This window comes from Plectropomus leopardus, chromosome 5 (assembly GCF_008729295.1).
Source record: "Plectropomus leopardus isolate mb chromosome 5, YSFRI_Pleo_2.0, whole genome shotgun sequence".
Lineage (NCBI taxonomy): Eukaryota > Metazoa > Chordata > Actinopteri > Perciformes > Serranidae > Plectropomus > Plectropomus leopardus.
This window is the reverse complement of record NC_056467.1, coordinates 22076918-22102294: the sequence shown is the minus strand read 5'-3', so window position 1 is coordinate 22102294 and position 25377 is coordinate 22076918. Positions and strand designations below refer to the sequence as shown.

General features: G+C 37.7%; 1 protein-coding gene across 1 annotated transcript in view; it reads right to left on the bottom strand.

Annotated features, from left to right (window-relative positions):
• Positions 1–25377, bottom strand: part of igsf9ba (immunoglobulin superfamily, member 9Ba) — an 80635-nt gene that overhangs the window by 12068 nt on the left and 43190 nt on the right. Inside the window, exons 5-13 of the mRNA XM_042486012.1 lie at positions 19223–19340; positions 12906–13047; positions 9608–9753; positions 7908–8050; positions 6773–6913; positions 6559–6678; positions 6283–6453; positions 3727–3845; positions 1507–1682 (exon numbers count right to left, since the gene is read on the bottom strand). Of these exons, the coding sequence (XP_042341946.1) occupies positions 1507–1682; positions 3727–3845; positions 6283–6453; positions 6559–6678; positions 6773–6913; positions 7908–8050; positions 9608–9753; positions 12906–13047; positions 19223–19340 (1276 nt within the window). The remainder of the gene's footprint in view (positions 1–1506; positions 1683–3726; positions 3846–6282; positions 6454–6558; positions 6679–6772; positions 6914–7907; positions 8051–9607; positions 9754–12905; positions 13048–19222; positions 19341–25377) is intronic.

Genomic DNA, 25377 nt, shown 5'->3' with positions numbered 1-25377 from the left:
GCTGTTTCCTTTTTCTTTTTCAGAGTCTGACTCAGTGCACACACTCAGAGGACTTTGGGTGTGCCTTTATCTGTTCATGACTGTATTCAACACCTTCACTTCATTGTCTTTCCCAGTGTTTGCTGGGAAACCCAGCAATGCACCTTTCTCCCTTCTTGCCTTTTCTTTTCTTTTTTTGCTGAGCCATTGATTTTAAATACCATACAATTCAGTTTCAGTTCAAAGAGCGGCCCACACAGCCTGGATATGGCAGCGTGCCCTCGAGGCATGAGTTGGATTACAACACACAAGAATTTAAAACATGTAAATCTGAATTTTTTGTTACTCTTCAAAATATTAATTTCTTAATAACAGCTACATTCACTGACCTAAAAACTCACTGCTACATTTTTTTCTCACGGTAAACATGTTGACTTGTCAAACACAAGTGGAACTAATAACATTAATAAATCTTTGGTATCATGCACGAAGGCTTATTGGCACACCTAAATGGAACAGTGCCATCATTACTTTCATTAGTTACACCTCTGCCTCTCCTGCTATAACAATTCAAAGTGATTGTAGTGACAATTATCTACTGTATCACTCAGCACATTAAAATGTGTCTACTACTTAAGAAACATCAGCTGGTTCAACTTCTTTCCTTATAAAGCCTACAAATCTCAGGATCAATCATTAAATGGCAGAGAAAACCATGTTTTTTTTAGGCATAGCATCATTAGAATGATTTAATAGCTTTGGTGGCTGATATTTTGGGTGTTCTTCTTTTAAATCCCAACAAAAGGGGGTTAACAAAGAGGCATAAAATCACTTTTAATTAATAAAGTATGAACTGTGGAGGTGGAGCAGTGAATAAAACATGTAAAAGATGATGCTTTAAAAGTTTGCTCTAAATATAATTTTTTTTTATGTGGATGACAAAATGAAAAATAATGTTATCTGCATTCAAAGGCCTAGGATTAGTCTGGCCTTTAAAGACACTTAAATCATTTTTTTTTTACTCTTTCCTGCATGTATTTGGGTTTGAATATAATCTCATCTACATCTTTTGTTTCATTTAAATCAAAAATATTTTTTTTAAGAAATTGGTTATCACATTTTCCATAATAATGGTAGCATAACAAAAAATAAAATTAAAAAAGAAAATCTCATGTATGTGTAAACTGTGCTGTTCATGCACTAATCCTTCTAAAAATGATGTTAAAGTTCCCAGAGAGGATTTTACTGTTTGTGTATTTGCTACAAGGAGCTCTAAGCTTTATTATTATATTTTTCATTGGTATTCATTAAAGATTTTTTTATGATAATTCTACTGGTACCATACTAAAGTGTAGATTAAATGATATATGTTTTCTCCTTATGCAATAATTTGAACATCACTAGAGGGCAGTATGGAATGAAAGGTGTCTGAAAATATAAATAGTGTCCCAGTGCAACTCAGTGGGTCTGTTCTGAAGTCAAAAAAGCAGCAAATACGGATGGAGAAACCTTTGATTAAGAGCCCACCTGCAGTGTTGACTGTCACAACTTCGCTGAATGGGCCGGTGCCCAGTTTGTTTTGCGCCAACACACTGAACTGGTACTCTGTCCCAGGCTCCAGCCCTGGCACCACCAACCATGTCTGAGCACCAGAAACTGGCATTGAATGCCAGTCGTGAGGACCGAAGTCTGTTCTCTTTGACCTGAGAACACAAATGAGACAGGAAACAGAAAAATTGCACATGATTTTATACCCTTAATACTGTAGTCTCAAGACAGTGTTATTCAGTAGGTGGGTGCTGAAAATGTTCACATATTTTAAGGGTCAAGCACCAAAAATATTTTCTGTCTAATTCAGATAGAATGATTTTACTTCACTTAAAACACTTCATTTAATCATTTCTTCATTTGTATTGATGCTTTTATAGGATTCATGCCCTCTTATCCAGTTACCTATATATGTTATTGGTTTCTAATCTATTTTTATTGGTGTTATTATCCCATTTTTATTATTTTTATTTCTTATGTGCATTAATCTTGAGTCATTTTACCATTTACATTCCTACCCTCTAATTTCCAGCTTGTGAGCCGTCTGTAAAAGCACTTTAAATTGCACCAACCTGTGTGAAAGGGGCTACACAAATCGAGTTTGATTGACAAAGAAGAACTAAAACTCTTCATCAGTATAGTCAGCCGTAATGTGTGTCCTCAGTAAATCAGTGCCCTTTTTTTCCCGTTATCATAATCCTTTAAAGTTTTGTGTGTGAGAGCACGGACAGCCCAACAAAGATAATGTCTTTAACTACATTAAAATGTCCAAATGTGCTCAAAAAATGTCTATTTAACAAGAATTTGAAATGTGTACTGTTTGAAATGTATAATCTGTTTCAATGACACCATTCAGCTTTACCTTGTAAAGGGAGTATTCTGGTGTTGTTGGTTTGCCAGAAGTAACTGTAGAGCTATTATTCCTAAAGTCAGAGTGTTTAATGATGTTTGATTTTCCACTTTAAACATTGATGACTGGGAAAAACCTCTAACCTTTAAGACTACTTGAATTATCCACTTGGGAAATAAAATCCCTTCAACATTTGCATTTTATTTGCATATTGTAAACTCTGTTTAAAAAAATTATCTAAACCAACCTAAATCTTTTGCGCATTTCACCTCATTAGAGCTACGACCTTATGTCAGTTATCACTGTTATTTTTTTTGTGTTAACATTTGCAATACTTGTATTTAAATGTATTTAGCATATCATTATCTCTTACCAAGGTAATTACAATTACTCACAAATTTATTGTCTCAACTCCATGTAAATATTACTTAACGTAACAACACTCAGAGGCATCTGTTGTTTGTCTTGTTTTTGAGGTCACCAAACGTATATCTGGTGGTATCTAGACAGATGATTTACTCAAATGTATAAAAAAAATAAGGATGGAAGAAGTACTCATATTGTGTTGATAAGTTTAAATAGCAATACCACAGTGTAGCAATAATCTGAGTAAGTCATGTGACATTTTACTCAAGTAAAGGTACAACATTATTACCAACAAAATATACTTTAAGTACCCAAGGTAAACAGTCTAAAAATACAGAATGACCCATTTCAGAACAATGTATATTATATTATTGGATTAGAAACATTCAGGAAATAGCAAAAATCACTTGTTGCAGCTGGTAAAGATGGGGCTTATTTTAATAACTGTATTTACTGATATATATTTTATGAATTTCTAATAATAATATAATTTATTTGCCTCTTAAATTCTGTACTTTTAATCTAAACATAAAAAAATGAACGAGTAGAGTGATAAACTAAATGGGATGGAATAAAAAGCATAACAAATTCCCCTGAAATTTCAGCGGAGTAGAAGTATAAAGTAGCAGAAAATGGAAATACTTAGGTAAGGTACGAGTGGCTAGTAAAATTGTATCCACCACTGAAAAACCCTTTCTGTTCTGAGTACTATCAAGTGCATGTACTTGTACTACATGTATGACGCTGAGTGAGATGTGTGACACTCCACCATGAATTATGCACATGCACATCTACCAAATGCCCTGAGAAAATACTGACAAAACAATTCTGCTTCGGATTGAGTTTATGACATATTTTATCATCACCATAAGTAAAGAGAGCAGGAACAAAAGTGTATGTCAAACTCGGCCCTTAACCTCCAGGTAGTGTTTCCACGTCTGCAGACTGCTGCTATTGATCTGAAGTTAAATAAAAGCACTCACACTGGACCATACCACACAGAGAACGTCTGTTCGAAGCCGCCATCATATCCTGGTTCCCAGGACACATTAGCAGAGGTTGTCGAGGGCAATACATGGATATTGCCAGGAGCGTGTGGGGGCTGGTACCTGAGAGGCCGAGACAGAGAGAAGAAATACATCAAAAAGCACAACTGACACTTTAATTATCAGATATTTAGTTGCTTAAATGATCGGCTCATATCACATGTGGTAATGAAGCTATAGATATCCTTTTAACATTAATAGTGTATTTATTTTTATTTCAAATAACTCGTAATTTAAAGTCAATCCTTCTGCTAAAGTCATATAACGCACCATAAGTCAAACCAGGAACATTTTATTGCTGTTTTCACGCCCAAAATGCTGTGCTGCATCATGCATCCGCCCGCTCTTGGTGTAATAATGTGACGTCCGCTGAGGCGGTGACCAGTGTAAGGTCAAGTTCAAGAGCAGCAGTGCCGTCTGCAGCTCTGCTCATCCCACCCACGTACCAGCTGTGCAGTGTGGGCCGAAGCCAGTAACTTCTTACTGGGATAAAAGAGAGACCTGAGCGTGATCTGACACCTGTCAGCTGAGAGCTGGTCACACGGAGGCTGGCTGAGCGCTGCCAGCTGTGCCACAGCATAACCACTGCATAGGCACTGGGGCAATGGGCTACTGGGGCTGACTGAGGGACACGCTCACATGTCAGAGACCAGCAGACGACACACATGAACACGGACTTAAACCAATAGTTGTATATTCTGAGGAACCAACATTTACTTCATTGTTGATGTTAGATGAAACAAATCAGGCTCAATGTGAAACTACAGCCAGACGACAGTCAGCTTAGCTTAGTGAAAGGTTAGCAAAAAGTAGCATAAATTCTGTGCAATGCAGGGTGTTAATTAGTGAGCTTTAGAGGGGTCGGTAGGCTAATCTTTGTTTTTTTTTCTTCTTACCTTTGCACAGATTTTCTGATTTTTCTCATATTAAATTTAATTTTCTTATTTTTATTTTTAAAATTGAATAGGATAATTGAAGCCTGTTTGTTTAAAAAATACATTTCAGATTGCACTTGTTATCTGTTGCTGGCTTATTTACATCCCTGTTCTTATAGCTATACATATATATATATATATATATATATATATATATATATATATATATATATATATATATATATATATATATATATATATACATAGAGTATATACACTGTAATAATTGAATGCCAGTTTTCATACACTCTAAAATAACAAATTCTTGAAGTTACTCAAATGCCCATCCCTGGTCACAATGCTCTTCCTTGTGCAAACATTTAATTATATTGAGCCCTTATTTTTCAATCATCTTTCTGAAACATAAATTTCACATAATTCCATCTTTCTAGCCTACAGGGGACGAATTTGATTCCCCACAGAGAGACCTTTGTAAAAGTATAACTTTAAAAGGCCCCTGCTACAACAGAAAAAACGCAAATTCGATAAATGTTTCGGCAGGGCAGAGCACTGTGGTTACGATTTATAAAATGAAAGCCTACAAGCACCAGCCATCCCAAAAAAATGAAGAATTGTGTGCCTCTCATTTCTATGCACATGTATATTTTCCACCATAATAATCAAGCTCTTTAACAACTTTGTGCATTATCTACTTAAAATGGCTGCTATTACTGTTGTAAAGACATAATCTGATACCTGAGCAAACTGTCTTTTTTCGAAAAACAAAGGTAGTTCAAAAAATTGTGTAAACTTTCTTGTTCTAAAACAATGTTCTAAAATGCTATATATATATATATATATATATATATGTACATATATGTAGAGAGAGAGAATTTATCAAAATCTAAAAATCAAAGTCTTAAATCTAATAAAATCCCCCACCCCCCAGCAAGTTTTCAGGTTATTTCTTATTAATTTAATAGTACAGTACTTAACAAGTTTGTAATCGTATTTTTCCCATGTTTTTAAATCAAAATCAAACCACTTTCCTAAGGTTTCAGGGGTTTAAATGCTCATAGAAGGTGTCTGATTGCAGCACAAGAAAACTGATGTTGATCCAAGTGTTTTAGAGTTAAAGGCAACACAACCAGACATTCAAATCTGAACCCTACAATTAGAATTATAAGCATTTAAGGAGGTTTTCTTTAATGTGTCATTTGAGTGCTTGTTGCAGCACAACTTTTACACAGATTTGTTTAAACTTCATAACCCTGCTTGCCTTTGTCGACTCAATTTATTTTGGAGTGAAAAGATGTCCTTGGTCCATTGACTGAACAGACAAAGCCTGTAGTGACAGTGTTTTAGCAGAAGGGTGAATACCAGGCTATAGTTACAGATTCAGGCTTTTAATTTAACTGTATAAAGCTATTATAGATAAGATCTGATGAAATTTTAATGATGCCTGAGGGGAAATTGGGCAGAGGCAAGGTGTTTGAGGGTCTTATCATGCAAATTGCCCAAACCACACACAGCAAAGTGGGATCACAATGAACTCAAAATAACTGTGAAAGGTCAGTTGGTCGAGGAAATTGAGCAAACTGTGGTGAGCTGAGAGAACCGTGCAGATTTTTTTTGTACCGATGACTAGGATACGCGTGCTGGCAGTGATGCTTGTGACCACATTGGTGGCAACACACTCCCATTCTCCGTGGTCCTCCTTGCTGAGGGACAGAAACTGTAAGCTGCCACTGGGTAGGATGTTGTGCTTACTCTTGCTTGGCTTCCCCACCTTCAATGTAAATTACAGCAATATGGTTAAGAGGTGGAAAAAAGCATTTCAGCACATAAATATGATTTATTAGGAGATTTGTGATGATGTGTTTGTCTACCCCACCTTTCTCCAGGTGATGGTTGGTATATCAGGGTCTCCAGAAGCAGCACAGGGGATAACTAGCTCTCTCCCAGCCTCCTGACGGTACTCCCCCCCAGGCCTCACATTAAAGTAAGGGGGATCCTGGAGAAAACACACAAACACCAGACCCATCATGCAGACCTCTGTGGCAGCTAAAACATGCAGAGAACAGAACCAAACACAAGCAGTGATGTACCTTTAGCACCAAAGTCGCAGGGGGGGACATGCCCATGGTACCCAGGGCGTTGTAAGGCACGCAGGTGTAGGTGCCCAGGGAGTCTTCTGTAGCCTCCGCCACCCGGATACTTCCATCTGGCATCAAGCTCCAACCGGGGTACTACAACACAAGAGGGGCATCTGAAATGCTTGAATTGTGTTGTTTTTTTCTGTAAGTGAATGCTTCTGCGATGCAAGTTCTCCTTTAACAGCAGTGCAAAAAACTGTGTGACTTCAGTGACATTAGACTATATATTAAAGCAACAGACAGAGAGCTTTGAGCACAGAGATACTTTATTAAGGCGACACTTAGAAACAGTTTAGGTGACTGAACTCTTTACACGGGCCGAATAATGCAGAAATGATAACAAAATAATTGTACTGTAATGCAATTTTAATCAAATGTAAGTCTTTTATACCCTTTGACACCTCAGCAAATTGGTTTCATTTCTTTTAAGAGTGGCAATAAGCAACAAAAGAAATGACCCGAAAACTAGCAAATAATCAGTACAAATACAAGAAAACCTGAAAAAAAAAGAAAGAAAAGAAAACAATCTGCTGCTTAAATATGTTCAATAATTCTGGAACATAATTTTAAATATACAGTTATGGTAATTATACATGTAGTTTTTCTCTTGTTTTTTTCCCCTCAACTTTTTTATCTAGCTTTTTTAAAAATAATTTCTATTATTTATCTATTCATTCCTTGCAATATATGGAACATTTCTTACCAAGTTGCTCTTTGGCTTTTTTCCCTGTTTTGAAAGAAATTCCACCAGTTTTTAAGGGTTCAAAGGTTTAACTACTTGTGAAAAGCATCTAAAAGCAACACAAGGAAAGTGTTATCGCTCCTGGTTTCAAAGGGTTAATGTCTTTGTCAACAACTATAATTCATTCAGTGGGCACCAATAATTAGATGCTGATGTTTAAACAGATAATGAATGGCAATATAGTGAAACACAGCTGATTTAATATAACACAAACACAGTAAACGGCTGTAAATGCTACGTCAGATAACTTCAAGTTAAGTGTTATCAATACATTTCAAAGGTTTAATGAAAATGTAACAATACATGTACTGTAACACAAAGAGAAGACTAAATGAGCAGACTAACCTTCTCGACTCTGAGAGGATAGCCGTCTTTCTCCCACTTCACTGATGTCACAGGTGGGTTGGCGTCCACCGGGCAGCGAATGATGCCTGGCAGTTTCCGTGGGACATAGATAACCGGGGGCATGTTGATCACTCGGGCAGGGTCTGGACGAATATGGAAGATCAGTGTTACGGATGCTCAATACATTATTTATTTTGCTTGAGATAATATTATGGTTACAAAAGTACAGCTCACAACAGTCAATTACGTTTGGTGGGGCTTTAATGTAATTACATGGTTATTTATTGCAACCCCAACCTGCACAAACCCAATTATTTATCACATTCCGTGTCATGTTTTCGGTAGAGAGACAGACTTGTTTTATTTCTATGAATCTCAGAACCCGCAGTTTGTTTATTGAACGCACAATCTCAAACACAGTAAAGTTAAAACTGCCTGCCCCATTGCAGTCCTCTAATGTGGTTCTGTTTCATGCTGTGTTTGGATATGGTGCAGGACGGTGGGGTGGAATAATAGCAAGAAGTCACTGCCTAATGTCAAACGAATAGGCTTGATTTCTTTCACCCAAAAAAATTGTGAGAATTTAGTCAAATTTACAACAAAAAAAAGTGCTTAAAAAGCATAATAATTCTGTAAAATAACACAGAATACATCTGAGTGCAGCACAAGAATAGTGATGTTGATCCAGGTTTCAAAGAATTAATGTACATATGGAGTACATTTATTCATTTAGCCAGATCAGAGGCTTCTCACTGTTTACTTACAGCCCTAATGGCATATGTGTAAGTATTAATTGGAGTTGTTATCAACGTTATCATATTTTTGCATGTATAATCTTGAAAGTTACTTAATTTAATTGCCTATGAAAGTGGCGCTATGTTCTGCATTTTGTATTTTAAACTTTTCAAACATCTCTACAACTGGGACGTCACACTGTCTCCGCGCAGTAGTTGTTCTCCTTGCTGAAAGAATGTATTAATAAATTACTCCCAAGTCCTTGCCCGAGTATTTTAAGTCCTATATTAACTTTATCCTCTATTCCTGGGAGTTATTCTGAGATGCTTGATAAATACAAGCCCAGAGTGTATTTTGCATGAAGCATCCAGGACACTGGTTTAATTATGGTCTGCTTTATTTGAGGCCAGTGATGAAATCAGTGCCTGCAGTGGCTGTGAATCCCCCCGGGCTATCTCTCATACTGTAGCACAGTAATCAATGACCAGCGGCAACTTGGGAGCAAATTAGCTCAACACACAACGGCTAGAGGATGAAACGTCAAATGGCCAGGAGTGACGTCTCCTCTCATCGGTCAGAGCTGATGAACAGGAAGGTCACCGTTTCATTTCTATGGGAGCCTGACTCAAAAGAGAGGAGGAAAAATGGAGTCTGAGGACGAGCCCCGTCTCCACCTTTGTGCACACAGGATTGAGGCTGGAGTTGGTATGGATAATAATTGTATCATCAAAATCCAGTTAGAATATGAAAATGGTCAAAGACTCCTAGTGAAAACAAACTCTGTGACTCTGTCATGTCTGACCTTGAAATTCAAGAAGGTTACTTTGCTTAACAGTGGTAGAGCAGCACTGCCAAATACTACAGCAGCCTCCATACTGCTGCTGTTCCCTTCTCCTCCACGCACGGCTCACTGTGCCATCTCCCCACCCCTCCCCCATCCACTTTGTTGCCACGGTAACACTCACACTGAACAGTCAGGTAGGCTGATGCCGAGGGCGAGATACCGAGGCTGTTGCTCGGACTGCAGGTGTATTTCCCGGCATCCTCTGGCTTGACCCGGAAGATGATAAGAGTGCCGTCGATGAGAATGCGCACTCGGAGCTTTAGATCACTGCAAGAGGACACACACACACACAAACACACACACACGTCTTGTCACACACCATGTTACTGAGACACACCAAACGGACAGGGCACACATCTATTTTCTTTTGCTGAATTACATGGAGGTGCCATAAGAGAGCAGCAGAGAGTCAAACAGCAGCCAGCTCTGAGAGGGAGAACACACAGTACAGAGCAAGAGATTCAAATAAATCTGCTAATTGCCATAATCGCCAAATGGTACAGCCTTCACGTTTTTCCCCTTGACACCATTTAAAATTAAATACAGTAATGATGGAGCACATACTCGGTTCTTTTTTTTTTTTTTTTAATGGAGCTGTTTTGTTTGTATCACTCAACAGAATTGAAGCTCAAACTGAACATGTCCTCAAATAACATGGTACTATTTTTCTATTCTACCCCCTTTTACAATGGATTTATTATTGGTAAGTAAATTGAGGTTTACAGATCCATTACAGGCCATTAAATAAAATCCCTTTGACTGGTTATAAACTTGCTATTTTACTATAGCAAGGTGGATAGATGTGCATGAGTCTAAATGCATGTTTCATCAAAGTAAAGCATCTTCATTTGGTGTCATCATCAGTTCAGTCTTCAATGTGTGGAGCACTGCTGTCTCCATTTGAAAAAAAACAAAACTTTTTTTTCCTTAAGATACCAAGTTTACAATCTTTAAGAGTAACCCTCCTATTTATCTATTATTTATTTACTTATTTCCTTTCCTAATTCAAATGCCCTGTTATTTTTTGTCTGTTTTTTACTGTTGTTTTTGTTAGAGGTGCAGTTGTTGCTATTTTTGCTTTTTGCCTTGCTGCAAAGTAAGATGATATGATGTGGTTTCTCCCATCTTTAGTGTTTCTTTTTATTTTATGATGATTTGTAATGGAAAAAGAAACTAGAGAGATTACTTAAATAAAGCCACATACATTACTGTACTTTAGACTATATGAGTATATTGTGTAAATATTGGTGCAAATTGAATCATGTAGTCCAACTGTGGCAGCCATGACATATGAACTATACATAATATATGTATGTGAATTTAAAAAATAATTATACATAATCATATATTGAAACACAGTGTTATACATAATATATATGCAGTACATGCACACATTATACATAATGCTATAAAATATATAAGGCTGTCCTCATGCACTGCTCATACATTTTTTTCTAAGAAAGGCAATGCACCAAAATTTCAACATATCCTACATAATCATAAGCCAGTAATTCATATATAACCTACATTTTTGGGAACCCACATATTCGGGAATGCAGAAATCATGTGACCAATGCACTGACGAAAGTTAAGAAGCAGGCAGTCCGGTAAGGCGGCTGGTTGGGGTGTCTGGAACTGTACAGGCTTTGAGAGAACTCTGAACCATTTTAAGGTACATTTTCACCATGTTTCTTTTACTGATGCTAACCACAGTAACCTCACATGCCTAAATCTGCCTGAGGTAACTTTACATTAAGTACGTAACTTTATGTTAAGAGTGTAATGTCATCTGTGGGAAGCTAACTTGTAGGATACAATATAAACTGTTATATGGGGATACATTAAATATATATAATAAAATGGAAATATTCTGGCCAAAATAATTGCAATTTACGACATTATCTCAATAATCATCAAAATATGCTTAAAACTTTTGAAATGTCACTAAAACATACTGAAATCACTTACTCTTACATTTTTTTGAGAAACAATATCTATTTATTAATCGCATCACAGATAGGACACGCACCTTTTTTAGTGAGCGTCCCTTTTTAGTGAAAAACAAAGTATCTTGAAAAGTCAGGCTTTTTAACTATCTTTTTAACCTATCTTAAAAGTATCTAAACCTTTGACATCTGGGCAAACTGGTGCAATTTCTTTCAAAAACATAGGAAAAAAAAGACATGAGCAAGAACATTTCACAAATTGCACAAAATTAGAAGATTTAGAATTTTATTTTAGTTTTTTTTAACTGGGGTAAAAGGTCTAGGAAGAAAAAGCCAGGGAAAAACTATAACCTGCGCAGATGCTTGATTTCTTTTTAAAAAAAACACAGGAAGAAGGTAATGAGCAACCTATAAAGAAATTACCCAAAAATTTGCAAAAAAAAAAAAAAAAAAACATCTTGTAAAAAGTACAGGTAATATTCCTGAAAAGATTTAATTGAAATTAAATAAATAAATACAAACAAGAAACAAATGTGCTTATAACAATATTCAAAAATTTTCTTTATCTACTACTTTCTTGCAATTTGTGCAATGCTTCTTTGCAAGTTGCTCATTTCCGTTTTTTTCATGTTTTCAAAAGAAAGAAAGCCAATTCGCTCTGGATTCGAAGGCTTAATTACTTGCGAAAGTAGCTGAATGCAGCACAAGAAAAGTGATACTGTTTTAGGTTTCAAAGGGTTTAATTTGTAAAAATACCAAATAACTATATATAATAATAAGAAATGTAAGTAATTTAATCCATATATGTTACCACTTCTTAAACTATGTCTACCTTATGATCCTTCTCATCCTACCCATCCTGAAAAAAAATATAAATAAAGAAAAGTTAATTAAGACTGATGCCATGGAAGCTGGCATCGGATTGGATCGGACACTTCAGTGCACTTCCTCTGTGGAAGTTCTTCAGACACTTGTTTTCACTGCCAGTCAAACGCCTGTTCACTTGTTCTTCCTTCCCACTTGTTCTGTCTGTCACTTGTTCGCTGTAAAACCCTCTCAGACTCTAAAGACCTGCTCTGGGGAGTCCGCCGAGGTCCTGGCTACGCATCAGAGCATCACTGCATGAAAGGCATATGATGACACAAGGCCTGAGTCATGTGGTGTTGTCATCAGAGAGCACTAACTTGCCTGGCACTGTCCAGACAGACCCCCACCAGGCGCACTCTTACTGGCTCTGGGGTCGCAGCAGGACAGGACACCAGCACACGCACACATAGACACACACACACTCACAGTACAGCACAGTAAAGGGCTCAGAGATACACAATGTCACTCACATCACAGAAGCTCTGGGATAAATACAGCATGTGTGGTGGTAATTTAAATGCCTTAAAGTCTCAACATCACCCAAGGGCTTAACTAAGACGTTTCCCAGCAGCTACAGTACAGAAGTAAACTTGATCATAACTTTACTTCTTGAAGTAGACGTTGTCCTCTTCCCAGAACCAGGTGTAGGTCAGGTTGCCAGGATACGCCTCTGCTTGGCAGGTGAAGAGTGCATTCTGGGATATGTTTACAGTGACGTTTTCTGGTGGAGACACGATGTATGGAGGCCCTAAGAGAAGCAGAAACAAGTTGTTCATTTTATATAGTCCAGGGTTCCCGCACATTTTCATGGAGAAAATTTCAAAACTTTTGCATGACTTTTCAAGGACCATAATAAAACAAGAAAAAGTGGGAATGCAGGGAAAAAATTTGCAAAAGTATGTGATGGAAAACAAAACATTGTCACACATAACATTACGTTGTCATATATTTTGATTTTTGACATCGTTCAGATACTTTTCGGAGGTGTTTTGAGTGCTGAGCAAATTGGTTTGATTTCTTTTGAAAACAAGACAAGTAATGTCCTGCAAATTGCAAGAAATAAGTAGATATGGAAAATCATTTTCAAAAAGCAAGGGAATTTTTTTGTGAATAATAATCATTTTTATAAATGTATACATTTGAGGTGCATTTATGCATTCGCTTTCCTTTTTTTGGATACTTTTCAGGTATTAAAAAAAATTATTTTTATTTATTTCTCACTATTTTTGGGGTCATTTCTTCTAAAAAGCTGCTCATTGTCTTCTTCCCATTATGAAAGAAATCAAGCCAATTTGCTCAGGTTTTAAAGGGCCAAAAATTTAATGACTTTTTTTCAAAGCTCTCACTGACTTTTACTAATTTCCATAACTTTTCCAGGCCTGGAAATTGTGATTGTGAAATTCCCTGACCTTTCCAGGTTTTCCATGACCGTAGGAACACTGATAGTCCACAGTTTTAACCGGATATCTTGAGAAATAATAACAAACTTGCCAGCAAACAGTTTCTTATTTACACATCCAGCAGTAACATTAGAACTCATTCAGAGTCGTGTTTCTGGCCACCTGATAAATGTAACTCATATACTGACTCTCCTTTTAGCTCTGTTTTTGGTCTCCACTAACTCCAAAGGGAAATATTTGGCTCTTTAACTCCTGAATATATCACTATCTTAACCTGCTAGTTGCTAACTGTGTGAGTCTGCTGTTCAGTGCTTGGCAGGTGGTCTACAGTCTGCTTGTAGTGCTTCCAACACCAAGTCATATTCCTGCTGCACCCAAAACAACATTGATGCGAGTGGTAAGAGTGACTCAAAGCAGTAAGTTGTAGGTTTTTCTTCACATTACACAAAGTGATTGGATCAATTGTTATTGTAAAAATATTCTAACAGTCTTGAAAGTCCCACATGTATTAAGTATTTTACTTTCTTTGGGCAGTAAAAAACAAACTAATGTATTATTTAACTGACCACACAGTTTCTTTTTGATTAAGAGCCTCTACCAAACAGCTGAACTACCAATTTATATTTTGCAGTGAAATAAGGCTTTTTATACATGTCTGTTTTTTTTTTTTTTTTAATGTTTAAAATCCAAAAAGTTAACATTTTAAGGCCCACACCAAACCTCTATCAAGGAACAAGTGGTGACAAAAAGTTGAGTGTTGTGTCACCTCATGTTGCCTGTGTCTCTGCCAAAAAGTTGCCCCTGAGAACACCACAAAAACTACAGCCAACAGCCAACTAGCACATATGCTCTGCGCCAACATGAGAGGAAACTCTCCATACCAGCAGGCAGCGGGAGCCTGTATTCCTCATCATCATTCGCGTTCACATCACATTTGTCAGTGTCAGGCCTTCTTGGCTTTAGTTGTTTATTCACGTTCCTCACTTTTATTTTTATTCTCGTGCACGGAACTGCCATTAAGAGTGCTTTCATGTAAAAATAACAAAACTTGTATACCGTAAAATGTGGTTCATTATTTGTAATTTATCAGACCTGCTTATCTTTGTTTTTATGCAAAAGAACAACACTTTGTCGAAAACATGGAAAAAAGGCAATGGGCACTTTGGTAATAAATGTTTCACAAACTGCAAGAAATTAGTAGGGTTAGATTTCTTTTTAAAAAGCAAAGGATAAATGTGTACGGGAAAAAAAGAAAAAGTTAGGGACAAACTATACTTATAACGATCATAATTACATATTTTAAATAATGTTAAAAAATATATATTTTTAAGCACTTTTTACATGTCATTTTCTTTAAACCTTTTATTAATTAAATTTTATTTTTCATAAAAATTTCCAGTAATTTTCTTGTACTTTTGACTAATTTCTTGTTATTTTTGGCTTATTTGTTCTTTATTTGCTCATTGACTTCATCCCACATTTTTGAAAGACATCAAGGCAATTTGCTCAGTTTTCAAGGGACTAACTGAGAACTTTCTGTTCGCAATCAGTGGCGATCAGTGTCTGCAACTGTTGTTGTACCTAAATTTGGGTCCTACCCCCCCAAAAAAACATGCTTACCAAATAGTAGAAGTGGATCAGTGACTGCACTATCATTCAAAACATGTCAGATAAATGAAACTGAATAATCATTTCAGCAAATATATACTATGGAATAACATTAGATTTTAAACTATTGACAATTACTAACTGAAAAATTCAATTTTTCAGTTAAAAAAATATGTCGGTGCATCATCCCTGTGGATGTTTTTGGACACAACATACTTTAACCAAGTGCAAGAGATGGCTAAATGTTGAACTGATTACAACAAATGTTCCAACAAGCTATCCCAGCTTAAACTGTGCTCTAACAAATGTTAGAGAAGAACATTAAATGAATAAAAAGTATTATGAGATTCTTAAAAATACTATTGGACTTTTTGCAGACCAGCTCTGCTTTCACTTTGGATTTGTGGACATTTTTGTCAGGAACAAGGTGAGAAAGTGCACACGCTGTGTATTATTTACAATAAATCACCATAGTTTGATGTAAAATACAGTGAGCAGGCAGCTGCTGTAACCTTAACAGTAGTCAGTGTCGGAGCTTATGCGTGCTTCACGTTGTAACCTTTTCATCCCCCGAGGTGCTCCAGGTTTAGTCCTAACTCTCAATAAAACAGTAGAAGCCATGAAAGGTAAGCTGTCTTTTATGAGTGGGCCCAGATACAAGCCTCCTGGTTATTTTCCTCTCAGCGCACATGGCTTTAATGCATCAGGTGGGACCGCTGACGGCACTGTGCGGGTGTCTCACAGAACAATTAAAAACAGATCACGGGAGTGAAAATCATGAGTCCTCAGATATCTGCTTGTTATTGCTCGGGGTCTTAATCTTACCCTGCATTTATTCCATAGTGCTTTTCATGCCAAATCTAAACCAAACTCAACCAAGGTGAAAACATTTTTCTTCATTTTTATTGCACTTGACATTAGTTTATAGTGCTTCTTAAAGGGCCAGTTTTGATTTTTGAAGTTGGGTTATATGAGGCACTTGTCCATAGTCAGTGTATTACAAACAGTAGATACCACTTCTGACAGGGATACCAATAATGGCTTCAGTTGCTGATCTATCCAGACTTGATTGACATAACTGGCAATTTTAGCTTGCTGAACACAGGAGCTGCTGGTCTACAGCTGCTTCCATCATTTAGATAGTTTGTTATTGTGTGAAATTTTGTTAAATCTGATTTAACCCCTCTAAACGCCTAATTCACACAATAACACAAACAAAAAAACAAACTGATAGAGGCAATGGTAGACCAGCAGCTCCTGTGTTCATCTATGTTAAAGAGGTATTTCACTGATATACAGAAGACCCTCACAAAAAACTATGCAGTCTTTGCAGCAGAAAGACACTAATAGTTTTGAAAATGGTGTTACGTGACCAGAGAAAACAGAGAAAACAGAAAAAAAGGAGGCTTTTGCTCAAGAGGTAAAAAACCTACCAGAATGCTATGCGCCTAACGTGATGTGGAATATTCGTGTGAAACAATGGCGGCTGGCTGGATCTCGTATTACAGTACATGTTAAAACATGTTTCTCACAATATCTGAGGCAAGAAATATGCAACACAGTCACAGAATCTTAATATTTGGTCAGCACTGCTTTGTTTTACTGATTGTTTTTTCGGTGATCCGTGGCACCCACTTCCTGTTCACAAACTCTCGCTACTACAGCGAAATGTGGCATCAAAATACCTTCTGAAAACAATTTAGGCAAGAAATAGTCAGTGCAGTGACATAATCTTGATTTACATTTGATCAGCACTGCCTAGTTTTACCATTTGATGGTGTTTCGATCCAAGTTTCAGAGAGGATCTGTCTCTTGATCTGCTGTATACTCTTTGAGTACATGGTTGTGGCAGCGGGGTTGGCGGCGGTTGGCGGGCAATGCAAAAATGCAGAAGTACAGTTCAAGCAACAGCCTGAGAGCCAGCGAAACTCCTCCAAATGATGTAAGAGGGAAAGAGGAATATCTGGGCACTGGCTAGATGGAAGGAGGTTTACAACAGTTCACTACACATACTTCCCAAATTGTTGTGATATAAAGCTGGTTGAAAATAGACAAAATATCCCTTTAAATCCCCATCTTTCTAAGTGGAGTCGGCTTTAAAGAGAGCAATATAATGGCTTCAGTTCCTCATTGGACATCACTGTCTAATGGAGAGGTAAAGTAGTGAAATTAATTCTAAATACAGAGCACACTTAAACTGATTTTTGTGATTTTGATTTTTTTTAGGGGAGACTTGTTAAGGTGGCTACAATGCATTATGTTGCTGACTCCTCCAAAGTAGTTCCTCGCTTTTCTTCCATGTCGGGCTCCTGCCTGCTTCTCCAGACTAGGGGCGTGCCTACAAACATCCACTGTATTTAATACACCGACTTTGGATAAGTACCTCATCTCAATCCCACCTCAGTAGACCTGAACTTCCCCTGTAATGATTTCATACACTAAAAAAGGTTCTATGAGGTGAGATGTAATACTGTTTGTGTGCATGCACACAATAAAACACCCTACTGAAACTCTTCTGGTAAACAGGGTTATTGCATGGCACATGACAGGAGAGAACTATATAAATAAGGGTGGGCAAAACAAATGGAGCATCTTACAAAAATAGCTCTAGATTAAAAGATACTTTTATGGGCTCATGCAAATCTGCAATACATTCCAAACTATAGGAGGACCCATGCTACATTTATTTTGGGATTGTCCAAAGCTAGATTCATTTCAGTCTAATATTTTCAAACTATTTTTCAATGTGACAACTATCCTTACGCAACCAGCTTTGATGATTTTAAAGACTTTCACCAAGTTTCCAAAGATGGCACAACTGATTTCTGTTAAATATTTAATAAAACATTATTATCACAAATCAAAATGTCTGTCCATGTGGGAAAAATCTTCAACAATATCTTGAACAAGAAAAAAAAGGCAATTTAAAGCTGAAAATTATCCAGTCAATCAAAGATTCATTTTGCTTTGTAAGACAAATCAGATAATCAAATGCAAACAGTTTACAGTGCATCATGTCATTTTTTGGACTAGGTTTGGTCAAACATTAGTTTAAATTGCAGGGCTCTTGTATAGTCTGCTTTTGCATTGTGAGGTGTTTTTAAAAGTAGAGGGTGAATGTACAGCTTGTATTGTCCTGTTTTATACGATGGAAGCCTCCCACATGGTAAAGCAAGAAGTCAACGATCGAGCCACCACTGCTGCAGTGTGTTGTGGGTGAAAGAACGGGTGTATCGTAGTATTAGCGGCTCCAGTGGAGGCCTGCAGACTTAATGCAGTTGCATCACGCGCACCACTGGTTACACTATCCACTGGGTGACAACACAATGATTTTTTAATGTGTGTTTGCAGTGAGTGTGCACATGCATTTACTATACTGGGAACAAAGAGGAGGGTAATTCCTCCGCTCTGTTTGCACCTGCAGAAGTGGAGCATTAAAACAGACCTGACGCTAACTCGACTATAAAAGCAAGATGCTCAGTTGCTTGTTAAATACACAACGTTAACTCCCTGCTGTATGGGGAGGCTGGAAGAGAGCAGTGGAGGCTGGTATCACAACCATCTATCTGATCTGTGTCTAGCAGAGAGCCGAGTTAATGGACCGGAGACAGACAGTGACGCTCTCACAGACAGATCCTGTTGTACACACACAGCTGTGCACAAGAGCATGCACACACACAAGCCCCAGACTGAGCTATTGACTGACTGATACAGACTCAGAAGGTATGTTACATGCATCAGTACACCACAGAGTTGCATGGCTTCGCTTTTAAATGCTGCTGCAGTAAGGTATAAACAATAAAACTACTTTAGCAATGCAAAACAAACAACATATTCTTTATTTCAAAATCACAATCATTAACCCTTATTAATAAACTCTTCAATAGGGGCCTTTCTATGTCATGGATACAGTACCTTGAACCAGCAGACGGGTCGTGTGGAGTACCTCGCCCTGGTCACTGTAGGCTCGGCATGTGTACGCTCCTCTGTCATCTCTAGTGATGCCAAGGATGGTCAGGCTGCCGTCATGTACCTGTGGTCACAAGTAAGACAGATAAACTTCTAAACTCTGACACAAAACCTTAAATTAATAATGTGATGAACAGCAACTGTCAGGTTGTCAAGGACAGTGGTGGAGGAAGTATTCACATTAGAGGTCAATTTTGGTAATCAAATAATCATTTAAGTTGTTTTCTAGGCAAAAAAAAGTTTAAACTTTACTGATCCCAGCTTTTCAAATGTGAATATTTGCTAGCTTTCTTACTCTCGTATGATAGCAAATTGAATCCTTTTGAGTTTTTTTTTTTTACTGTGAGTTGGACATAATAAGCGAAATGTTGAGAACTGCAATGGTCATTTCTCTCTTTCCCTATTTTCTGATACTTTGTTGGATTTAAATGAATAATTGCTTGATCAAGAAATTAATTAACCTTAATCTCTAATAAAATTGAGTAGCAGCAGCAATATCATATTGTAAAAAGAAAATTCATTACAGTTAAAAGCCCTGCATTAAAATGTTTCTTACTAACATAAAAATTAAGTACTTATTGCAGAAAATTTGAGAGTTATACTATTATACAGTATGTCAGGTTGTATATTAAGCTGGGGGGCTGGAGGTTTTCGGTCAGAGGGCTGAAATATTTGCTTTTCCGGCAGGTGACAAAAGACAATCCACTTTTCAGGGATAACTTTTTGCAAAGGGGAAAATACACTAGATTCCTGTTGATGTGTATTTTTAGACATATTTGTACTTTTGAAATCTAAATAAATAAATAAAAAATGCATAAAACAATCATTTGGAAGCACCCCCGCCGTAACTCCGAGGCCCCCGTTGAAGACTCAGACAGTATATCATTATTCTTACTGATGCATTAATGTTGGCCTGCTGTTGTAATTGGTTCAGGTGAAGCTGCTGTTCAACTAATTATATTCTATAATGTTGTACCACAATATTATTTTCATTATTAATTGAGGCAGATGCTATTTGCTCCCAAGTGTCTGTAACCAACAATGCTATTTGCACCCCGGGTGTGAACATGCAATGTGCCTAATTACACCAAGGTGTGTATTCCTGGGTGACCTACCAGCTTCCAAATAAGAGGTTAACACAAACAGGTTTATTCAGGTATTCTAAGAAGTTTATGAACAGTGTGCATTCAGCAGCTTTATACTTCCTAAAAGCTGATGATAATAAGTCAACTAAGTCCTTGAATAATAAGCCAATTTGACGCACACGGGACTCCAGTGAGAAATTACAGATCACTGATCCACTACATCTTCCGCCCTCCGTGGACTGTGTCGCTCTTTTATCACCTGACTTTCTGGCAGCACATTTGTGAGTTTTTTCTTTTAAATGTACCACTCTAATTTCAGATAATATCCAGGACTGACTAGTACTGGCCCTAACCATCACCTCTTTGCCCTAACCGTAACCACTTTATACCTTGACACAAACATTTTTTTTATTCAACCAAAATTATTACATTTACTGTAATTTTAAAAACATAAATGCATTCTCACATTTTTGCTTGAAAATGACTTAATTTTATACACTTTTCATATGTTTTGTAGTTGAAATCTTGATTGTTAAATCTAGTGAGGCAGAGAGTACAATATTCCCTCTGAAATATAACAGTCCCACTCCTAAGTTGTTAAGTCTGTTGCGAGTTTTTACTCCAAAGAAAACTCATCAAGCACTTAAAAGTCATAAATGCATCATGCTTTAATTAACTCTCCAGGTCTGATTCTTGCATGTTGTAACCTTGGAAACATTCAACCCTGTGTTGCTGCGCATCCCCGTGTGCAGCCGCTGATGAGAACCAATAAGTGGCGGAGAAACACATTAACCAAACCTAATAGAAAAACCCTCATAAATTATGCAACAGGTTGCGAGAGGCTCTGTCCATTCAAGTCACACACAGCTGTAGTCTGTCCATTCATGCAGCTGAGGGGGATTCTGCTACGCCTGCAGAATTATTCCTATTCATCTGTCTTTCAATGTTTTATAGCCGGGAGATGCTTCTAGCAGATCAACACGAGCAACATTTAACTTCTGTCAGTTTATTGGCAAACTGTATCGTCAACATCTGAGGATAACACTTTGTGCATCACTGTGGTGAAACATACAACACGTGTGTTGGCTGAGAACTCGGTGTGTAAACTAAACACTGGTGTGTTGTGAATCATTGATTTATTGCTTGGACAGCAGTTTGTATTGATTTAAAAAAAAAAAAAAAAGTTGAAAGAGACGATTGATTAAAACTGTTTGTATTTTAATTACATGCTTGCAATGATGACTGTGTGGCTGATTCGGCACGCTTTCTGTTCTTTCACATACTAGTAACTTTTACTGAGCTGCTGCTTATATTAGGCTTCAAAAATAGATGCTCCTTGCTGAGATATCATGTGTTTCATTACTTTTGACTCCTAAATGTGTGTTGAGATAAAAACAAAGCCAATGTTTGCTTCACAGTGAAGGCCCACACATTGAGTTGATCTCAAGTTAACAAGTAGCTTTGTCATTGGGAAACATTGTTTAAATAATAAACTTGCAATTTCTCAAACAATATTTTGCCAAGTGTTTTGCTTTTGTTTATGTCTGTGATTCTTGAGGGATCCCAAAATGTACAATAATGATCTTCCTGCAAAAAGACTAAACTTCCTGACTGATCACTGCATTGCTTTCTTGTTGCCATGGTTTCTAGGCAAAATATTGCATAGCCAGCAGGTGACTTTTACGCTTGTGTGCAGAAATCTTTTTTTTAATCCTGGGGTATTATTTCTCAAAAAGGCCCTGTCCCAAAGAATAAAAAAAATGTTCTAAACTGATATTTTGCAAAATCAACAACAACAAACAACCTTCCAAGGTGCAGATTTGTCAAAACTCTAGTTATTATTTATCTGTATGGACACGTAAAACTGAGCATTAGGAAAACAATCATGTCATCCTAATTTGCGCATGCCTCTTGTTGCTTTGTGTAACGAGCATACGCTAAAAAAACAACACCAACAACAATGGCAGACTATTGCTTTGCTAGTTTTGTTAGTACTGTGCGGCCTATTGACTACTTTATACTTAAACTTGAGTATTGCTGCATCACTTCAAGGACGAGCAGAAACATCTGCTAAACGCAAATTTGTGTTTCCTAGGATAGCGAGGACATGACCAGCCCTACTTTGCCTTACTCTGACTATGACTGGCTTACCTTGACATTCTTACCCTGACCAGTCTCACTCATCTTGCCTAAATCAATTCAATCCAAGCAACGAAGCCACAATACCAGCCAATCAGAGGAAGTGAACGGCAGGGCATGCTTTTGCTATCCTAGGGAAATGCAAATTTGCCTGCTGCACCCGATATTTTTGCTCCACCTCAGCTCCTGCAGTTGAAAGTCTGCCAGAAATAATGGAGCAGATGCTGGGACAATTTTTGAGAGTGTGATTGCTGTTGATGAAGAGTGGAAGGAAAACTTTTGCATGGCCAGGGTATGACACGTATGGTTGAGTGAGCTCTTTCATCCTTAAATTGATCGGGAATCAACGGTGAGGAGATCTCCAGTTGGTGCTTTGAAAAGGGTAACATTAGCCTGCACACTTCACAACCTCTGTGATGAGGGTTCCCACACATTTGCATAGAAAACTTTTCACAACTTTTCAAAGACTTTTCAAGGACCTATAATTAAAAAAAAAAATTGCCCTACTTGCCCAGCGTTTTTTTTAAACATATCAAATTCAAACTCAAACGTCACACACAGTCACACATTAGAGCTACATTACGCAGACAGCTGCGGAAAAAATGCTTTTTGTTACATTGTGTAAGAGGTTATCCATGGAAGAATATTGTAACCATTTCAGTACACTCAACAAAATTCCATGACTTCCAAAACTTAAATGATTTTTACTAATTCCATGACTTTTCCAGGCCTGGAAAACAAGATTGTGAAATTCCATGACTTTTCCGGGTTTTTAATGACTGGGAATCCTGTCGACTGCTGAAGGAAGCGGACAAAACAAAGGCTGTGGGGAGAGAATTATTTTCTGAATCATTTTCAAAAATATCTGTTTACATACAAACGGCTTGAATTTATAAAAGTCAAATTTAATCATTACACACCTCCAGTACAGACAGCACATGCAGCAGTGATTGTAGCATATTTCCACAGTAAACTTAACAGGACCTGATGATATGTAACGGTCATCAGTCCACTGCAACACTTTCTGTGCCAGAGCTGAACTCAATCCAAGGTGAGGGGGAGAAGATTAAAGAAAAGAAGGAGGGGGAGGAGATGAAGGGGGGAAATGGGGACAGAGGGAAAGCAGAAGCAGCAGATAAGGTAAAGCATGAGATGAAGGCAGAGTCTCTCTTCGTGTCACACTTCACTGACACATCCAGAAACACTGATATTGGCTTCTGAAACAGCAGGAGGGTGCTGTTGTTTTTCTGCTTGCTTGTCATTTGAGTGCACTTTAGGGAAGACCCTTATAATCCCACCATGGTTTCTATCCTCTCCTGCAAAACTGTTTTGTTCAGTATCTTTGTTTAATGGCTCTTTTCTGCTGTGCAAATAAAGTAATAAAGTGAAGCAAAGAAAGGATGAGAAGAAGAAATCTTTCTCCTTCTCCTCCTCCTCCTCCTCCTCCTCTCTAACCCTGTCTGTCACATTCCTGCCTTTCTCCATGATGTCTCCATGGATCTGATCATGTGGGTGAGCAAATTTACCCTCACACACACACAAACACACACACACTCTCCTCTCACTACACGAAGGAGCTTTCCCAAGTTTCTGCTCTGAGCAGCCAAATGCATGACGGCATCTGCTAAATGCTGTGCTTTTTATATTTTCTCCGTACATAACAGCGAAGCTAGTGAAGTACTGCACTGGCTCTCACTAGCGATTTTCATTTTTAGTGTAACCTTCATATTAGGACTAATGTAATATTGATGCAGGAGAGGGGGATTAATAATGCATCAGAATGTTGTCTAATCATTTACTGAGGGAATAGTGTTAAAAGGGGGCGATTGGAGGGAGAGAAAAAGGGGGAAAATGAAAGAGAAGTGAAGAAGAGGCTGTTAACAGGCGCTCCTGCATGCTCCTGTCACTTCCTGTCTCACACAGGCAGCTGTAGAGAGTTGATAGCAGCAGACTGCAATATCAGTGACATATGAGAACATGAAGGCATGCAGAAAAAGGAAGGAGACACTCTTCAGAAAGTTCCAAAAACAATTACAAGCGTATAAAAAATGCTCTTCGGCGCTACTGCACTTGTTATACATCTTCAACAACATGTAATGTCTGCTGTGGTTTAATTTTCTGTTTACCCTGACCTCCCTCGTCTACTTCTAATTCCTACTCATGCAAGACAATCGGCAGAGTGCCTATGTGAACTTGTTGCATTCGAGTACTCTCTCCAGCTACAAATGTAGGTGTAGAGAGTACTTGAGCAAAAGTCTCTCCACTTGAGAAAAAGTGACATTTGCACCTTTTACTCAAGATGCAAAATGTCCTGTGGCTGATGCATCATCGTCTGCCGAAGATTTTCTGAGTCATCTGTAATGAAACAGTGTGTTCAATGTCTCTGATTCCGTGCGACTGACGCTGCAATCCAACCACCTGATGTTTTATTGATGGTTTATGTTGCTTGAAACATTTCAGTGCCATCAAACCACATTGATGCTGTGCCAGAAATATCTTATCGTGACATCAGAATGTCTACTTTTGGGAGTTAATTCACAGGAATAAAAATCATGCATCACTAGACAACAAAGAGGGTTCAGAAGATGTGAGGTGCACTGCCAGCAGCTGTTCTTAGCATTGTTTAAGAGATTCAAGGTTTAGTTTTGCAGAGAGGCAGGAGGAGCTTCACTATGAGGTATACTGCTACAAACTGTCATCATTAAGCAATTCAAAATCTGCAACTTCTAGCTTGTTTTCAACTAAAAACATATGTCCATCAGTGTAAAAACTGGAATAAATACTCTTACAGTGAATGTGTTCTTACCTGGACCCTAAGAAACCCATAAGGAAGCAAGCGATCTCAGCCAACTTTGCTGTCTTTAAGAGACTTTAGTG